The sequence below is a fragment of the Spinacia oleracea genome, chromosome 4 (assembly GCF_020520425.1).
Source record: "Spinacia oleracea cultivar Varoflay chromosome 4, BTI_SOV_V1, whole genome shotgun sequence".
Lineage (NCBI taxonomy): Eukaryota > Viridiplantae > Streptophyta > Magnoliopsida > Caryophyllales > Amaranthaceae > Spinacia > Spinacia oleracea.
Window position 1 is genome coordinate 164,484,729 of NC_079490.1, and position 7,496 is coordinate 164,492,224.

Genomic DNA, 7,496 nt, shown 5'->3' on the forward strand with positions numbered 1-7,496 from the left:
ATTTGTTTATTTAATAAAGCATTGATTTTTATGATATTAAACTAGTGTTATTGGGATTTTCACGTTAGGGTTTTAACCTAGACCGAATGAGTCAATTGATTAGCATAATTAGGTGATGATTTTAATTATGATAATCAATTATATTTTCAGTTTTGAATAAAGGTATAAAGTGTCGATTTTTATTGATTTTAAAGGCGGAAAAAGTATGTTTTTGTACTAGGGATTGATTTTGCAAATTGAGACGACTTTATTATTGAAAAACGATTGAATTCTAAAGTCTAAAGGAAGTTTTAATTTTTATAAAGTTGTTGGAAATTTAATGAACATGGAAATAATTTAAGTTTCATTATTTTGATGATAGGAGGTGATTTCTAGTTGAGTGCTCGTTATTGCAAAGTGGCCCCTACGCTTAGGTATTCAAGGTACGTACAAGTCTAGGGCGACCACATCTTTTTGTCAATGACATTACATGATTGTTGATGATGTGAATTACATTATGTGGAATCATGTTTATTTTGATGAACGAGCATGTGATTGGTGATGTTGGATTTGTTGGATTAATTGTTGAACAAGCATGTTGAAATTATTATGAGTATGGATTTCATTGTCAATCATGTTGTTCAATATTTATGCATGTATGGTTCAATTCACATGCAAGGGATGGATTATTTATTTGTATGCTATTGTACGGGATGTCTAGCATAATTTGAGCCAGTTATTTGTACCTCGTCGTACTATTTATTTTACCACATGTGAAGGGTTAGCTCACGTAAGCCACCGCACATGTAGGGTTCAGTTGGGAGTATTATGTATGAAATGAATTAGGATTTGTCGTGCAAGGGCACAACCCTCATGTTAATATGCATGATGTGGAGTCTCACTTTGGTGAAGAGGAACATGGTAGTAATATCACAAGTGTCTTGCTTGGTTGATCACAAGTCTTAAAGCATTAAAATAAGATTGTTTTGGTTGTTGTTTATTAATTGTATGTATGCATGTTGTCGAGTCTTGAGTTCGCCTTTAATAAAATATTAATAAATGTAAAGTGCAACCGGAACAAGCTTCAAAACTCTTGGAACGTATATACCTTGAGTATGAACAATGGGGGGAGTCTTGCCGGAAAGCTCGTACTCCTACTAATGATACAAGACGTTGTTTCATTTATAATATGCGCAGGAATTCCGTCGGTATGGCCCGACACTCGGTATGGCCCGATTTTATTATTTATTCTTTGGTGTATGGTTGGCTCCCATCACCTTTCCTTTATGGAACTTTCTTTTGGCCCGTTCGAAGCTTATTCTAATTAAACTGTGAGTCAAGAGTCGAGTCAAGAGTCGAGTCTTGTATCTCATGATTGTTTGATTTGTTATTATATGGCTTTTGCATGTTGATTAGTACTTAGTGAGTGATGCATGTTTTAATTTCATTCACTCTATTCTTGTAAGTACTCAGCTTTTGCTGACTACATGCTTTGTGTGTTTTGGTCATGGCCTTTGCCTTAATGACCCTATGATGATCCATCATTTGCACTTGCATTGTTGGGGAGTAGATTAATATAGCAGGTTGGTAGATCAAGTACGATCGAAATCATGTGGCTTGGGATGATTGAGAGAGTTGCATGTTTTCGTTCTTTGAAACTATTTTATTTAACTTTATTTTAATTATGTTTGAAATGTTTGAATTATTTATACTTTGGGTTTTGGGCCATTATGGTTCCAAATTGTAGGAGCCTCAATACTTCATTTATTATGTTTTTAAAAGTTAGTTGACATTTATTTCCGCTGCGTAATTCTGGTAATAGCCTTAACCGTTATCACGGTGGCGGTAATGCTTTAGTAATTCCTTTATTTTAAGTTGGAAAATGGTTTTATAAAAGCAAGGAATTATTAGGGTGTTACACATGTCTCACCAAAAATACCGTTCATTAATTTGTGATGTACACATAATTTTAAAAGTGTTTTTGTTAAGAATTTCCCTTATAATTTATATTGATAATAATAAATACTCCGTAATAACATATTTAATTAATACTTACGTATCATTGATAATTATTAACGTTAATTAGTAGCCATTTATTATTTATGTAATATAACAACACACGTAATTATATATTAATTGAAACCTATAGGACCAAATTGGAACTTATAGAACCTTATTAGAATTTATCTTAACTTATAAAAACTAACACTTATTTAAATATTAGATTAAATCCCGTTCATGCACGGATTTTGATCATTTTTTAACAAAATATTAAACTGAATCCCAAATTCATATAGATTTTGAACATATTCATTTATATTTATTCATCTAATATTCTGAATGCGTAATTTGACCAAAATTTTTAGTGAATATGTTTTCCATTGTTAATGTACGAATTTGACTAAAATATTACCAAAAAACATTTAGCAAAATTATTATTATGGCGTATCTTTTATTGATAATAACACTTTTCATCCTTTTGCCGCTATTGCTTAAACCATAGGCCAAGACTTTTCTCAATTTTCCTTCTTTTGTGCTATCATCTAGGTTATAGGCCTATAATTCGAAAAACATAAGTTTTAGAATGGTAAATATACAAAATAAATAAGGAAATTCCAAATTTAAAAGCATATGACCTTGTTTAGGAACCAATCGGAAAATTCATTGATTATCCACCGACTTTCTTGACTTTCTTCAGCTTGATTTTCTTGTCGTTTTTCTTGTAGGAAGGCCCTTTAGAAATAAAAAATCGAGTTACTAACCGTAATGACCGATACGCTCTAAAATAATCCATAACGCTACTTACTCAAGCACCGGTTTCATCTCATCTGAAGGAAGCAAAACATAACGATGTGCTTGCTTTAAACTTTTGTCATCAACGCGGACATTTTTTTCATCCCAACTACACGACCAGCAGAGTCATATAAATAGTTGTTGATGTCTGGAACACCATCTTCATTCCTTTTCGGTCTGTTGAATACGGTCTCGACACTTTCTAAATATCTCGAACAAAATGCAATTGTTTCCCATAAAAGGTACCCTTCAAGCTATGGATCCTTCTGGTTGCGCTTTATTGCTTACATGAGATTTCAAAAAGGCCAAATACCTTGAAATATAATGAACAAGATTGTGAACGTGAAAGAATAAGACAAGTGTTGTGATGTATTCTTATTTTAAAATGATTAAAAAAATATTGAAGTTTAAGATATTGACCTCTCAATGGGATACATCCACCTATAATGAACAGGTCCGCCGAGTTTGACCTCATCCACTAGATGAATTAGTAGATGCACCATGATTGTGAAAAATGTTGGAAGAAACTCTTTCTCCATCTTACAAAGAGTCAACACAAGATTCGACTGAAAGGTATCTAATTCACTTTTTTCAATAGATGTTGGACATATCTTCTTGAAAAAGTACGATAATTCATCGAGCACATCAATTACTTTTGTAGCATTCGATGCTCTTAAAGCAACATGAAGGATATCTTGCATGAGCATATGATTGTCGTGGCTTTTCAGATTAATAAGTTTTCGTTGCTTCAAATTCACACACCTTTGCAAATTAGATCCATACCCATCGGGAACTTTAAGATTTTGTAGGACTTTAAGAAATCTTTCTTTGTCTTCTTTAGACACGGTGTATGCAGCTGGAGGCAAATAGTCGTTAACACGACTTGGATGAGATTGAGGCCAAAGATGAGGTTTTATGTTCAGTTTTTTAAGGGCCAATCTAGCATTCTTATCATCTCTACTCTTGCTCATATCTAAAAGAGTTCCTGAGAAATTGTCACATACATTCTTCTCAATGTGCATAACATCCAAGTTGTGTCTAAGAGGATTATGTTCCCAATATTCTAATTCAAAAAGCTTAATTTTCTTTTTCCATAGAACAGGATTAGACTCGTCCTCGTCATTATCATCATTATCATCATCATCAAGTTCATCATCTTCTAGTCTCCCTCTTTTTTTCGGAACAACTTTTGACTTTCCAAACACATACTTAACTCTTTCTTGTTGCTTCAAAACTTCTGACCCGCTTACACGAACCGGAGCAAGACCATGTTCCTCTGTCCCATCAAATAAATTTGCTTGAGAACGATAAGGATGGTCAATTGGTAACCATTTTCGACATCCAGGGTAGACAACTTTACCGCCAAAGCTATACGCATAAGTAGAATCGGCACACGAAGGGCAAGCTTTATAACCTCTTGTACTCCAACCCGACAACATAGCATATACTGGAAAGTCATTTATAGTAGAGTGTAAGGCTGCTCGCATCTTGAAATTTTTTCCGCTATGAGCATCAAAAGCATCTACACCTTCCCACAACAATTTTAACTCATGGATTAGTGGTTGTATGTACACATCAATATTCATACCAGGACCCTGTTTCCCCGGAATAAGCAAAGACAAAATGAATGATGTCGACTTCATACAAAGCCACAGTGGCAAATTATAAGGAATCAGGATCACCGGCCATGTACTGTAACTAGTATTCATCAAACGATATGGATTAAAGCCATCACTTGCTAGACCCAATCTAACACTACGAGGATCTTTGGCGAATTCCTCGTATCTTTTATCAAACAATTTCCAAGCTTCACCATCCGCCGGGTGACTTATGATATTTCCATCTTTACGGTCAAAATGCCATCTCATATCCTCTGTTGTTTTAGATGACATGTAAATCCTCTTTAGTCTTGGGATCAGAGGAAAGTACCGCATCACTTTAGCTGCAACACCCTTCTTACATGCTTCTTTATCTTTCTCTTTTACATCACCCTCCTTTTCTTTCACATTCTTCCACCTTGATGTGTGGCAGATATGACAGTCAGTTTTTTCTGCAAATTCACCCCAGTATAACATGCAATCATTTGGACATGCATGGATTTTCTCGTAACCCAATCCCAAATCATTCATTATCTTCATGCCTTCATAATACGACGATGGAAACTCCTTAATATTAGGAAATGCGTCTAATAGAAGCTCAAGCAGCTTATTAAATGATGCGGCAAACCAATGGAACATACACTTGAGGTGAAACAAGTGCAATAGAAACGACAGCTTTGAGAAAGTTGTACACCCCTCATATAGGCCCTCATCAGAAGCTTCCCTAAGTCGTTTATACTTCGCTTCTTCTTCATTGGTGTTGGTTGATGGAAATTCATCATCTTCCTCACAATCAAAATTTAACTCTTCATGCATGTCATACGAATATTCATCTTCAAAATCAGCTTCGCTTAATGATGGGTCTTGGGGTTCATTGGTGGGTTGTGGACTATTGTCAACCTTAAAAGCTGCTCTTAGTAACCCATTCATATCATCTCGACCAACTACATTTTCTTGATCATTAGGGATATCTAAGGTATTACTCTCTTCAACTCTACGATGGAAAATCCATTGCCTATAATTCTTATAAAAACCGTTAAATAAAATGTGTCCTCCTACCTCTCCTAAGTCAAATCATTTATTTAACTTGTATTTATTACACGGGGATCGAGTTTTTCCCTTTAGAAGAGTCTCCTTTGCAACCTCTAAAAATTCTATGCAACCGTTATAATAACGAGTATCCCCTTTTCGTAAGTCAATCCAACTAGTATCCATGTCTAAGAAAAAAAAAACTATAATTATAAATAAACACACTTATAGAAAACAAAGAACCATTAAACCACACTAATTAATTTGCAAATAACTAACATCGCATTCTCGTTTAGTTTTTTGGGTGATCAGTACATAATACTTCTCTTATTTTATCATAACACATAAAGAACATACAAAACAAAAGTTTGTTTTTGTATCCAAGGAGTAGAGGTAACAAATGACAATCAAGGACTTTATCTTAATAAAACCCCGAATGTATTGACCATGGTTTTTTTTATTTTGCAACTATTATTTCTACATTTTTTAAGTAGTTTTTCCATTCATGATTAAGGTTGCAATGCTGAGATGGGTCAAGTTCGAATCCCGCCCTTTGTAACTTATTTTTTAGTTTTGTTTTTAATGAAAAGGTTGATGACAGTTGTACTGCATTTATAATTTTTTACTCTTTATAAAAAGTCAGAAACACTTAATTTTACTGTACTCCATTTATACAAGCAGTTTTATCTTTTTATAAAAAATCAGAAACACTTAATTCTCCACTAAACATATTACTCCTTATTGATTAGCCGTACTATGTTTTGGTCCAAAGACTTATATATGAAGATCTTATATACGAAGTAGTATAATTTCTTACCAAATGGTTACTCAACATGATTAAATAGTTACATTATTCTTCATTTCTACTATTAATTATAATCTACAATCAAATACGAATTAGTTATATTTTCTAATCAAAAAGTTATAGTTTCTAGTCAAACAATATTTTTTCCTAATCCTAACAAACTGATTTTTTCCTAACCCTAACAAACTGATTTTTTCCTAATCCTAACAAACTGATTTTTTTCTTTGTATAAAATGGTTTTATTTTTGGTTGTTTCGCATTATACAGCACCAACAGTTGATCTAAGTTGGTTGGTTTCCCATTTCAAAGCACGGTAAATCTTATGAATTTGATTACGTCATTTTATCCAGGTTTCAGAAATTGATCTGCAATACTATTCACGGCTCCAAACTAGATATGACTTTTGTGGTCAAACCTTATCAGCTTTAAAATGTTATTTTTATTAAACAACTTTAAACATTTTCGTTGATCACGACCTAAAACTTAGAAAATAACTCTATGCATATGTATAAAAGACGATACTAGTAACCTAGTGGTGAATCCAAGAAACTTGCGTGCACTATATATTTTGTGAACGATATGGTAGATTGGTAGTGGAATTCATAAAAAAAGGGGTTATTTTGAATATTTGATGGTTAAGTGTGGGAAGAATTTTATATGGGTTCCCAAAGACTAGACCTTATGAACTTCATGTTTCTAATGTGTGTACTATACACCAATCTGCTTGGCTGCTTGAAATCAATATGATAAGTTGGGAGTTAATTAAATTTATTATTACCTAACTGTAAACTAAAGGGTGGATCTGCCACAAGATAATACTGATTATTCTGGAATTGGGTTGTTAGTTTAATTCATTACTGAGTTGAAACTAGGGTATGGTACCAAAATTTATGACTCTTGAGTCCGTGAACTGTTATGCATGTGCTATGTTCTGCAGAATGGCTTAACAAACTTTTGTTTTCTTCCTTTTTCACTATAAATTTTGCTGGGAAATAGTTTCAGATGAAAGGAAGTTCTCGAAGGAGTACATGCCAAATAGAAGGCCAGTAACTGAGCAGGAGAAAGAGCAAGCTTTGCAGAGGGCAAATCAGATACAGACTGAAAATAGCTTCATTGCAATAATGCGACCTACTAGTGTTTACAATAGGTTTTTCTTGGTAATGATTATCGGCAATACTACATTTTTCAGTTTTCAGTTTCTAGCATATGTCTTGACTATTCTTTTTTGCAGAACGTTCCTGCAAAGTGGATGCATCAGCATCTTCCCTACCGAAACCAAAAAGGTACCCTTA

General features: G+C 33.7%; 1 protein-coding gene across 1 annotated transcript; it reads right to left on the reverse strand.

Moving 5' to 3' along the window:
• Nucleotides 1–3,179: 3,179 nt before the first annotated feature.
• On the reverse strand, nt 3,180–5,300 carry LOC110803094 (uncharacterized). Its single transcript, XM_022008557.2, has one exon. The coding sequence runs from the start codon at nt 5,298–5,300 to the stop codon at nt 3,180–3,182; it is 2,121 nt and encodes a 706-aa protein (XP_021864249.2).
• Nucleotides 5,301–7,496: the final 2,196 nt, after the last annotated feature.

Excerpts from the sequence above, each read along its gene's own strand:
- LOC110803094 (XM_022008557.2), bottom strand. The coding sequence starts at position 5,300 with ATGAATGGGTTACTAAGAGCAGCTTTTAAGGTTGACAATAGTCCACAA.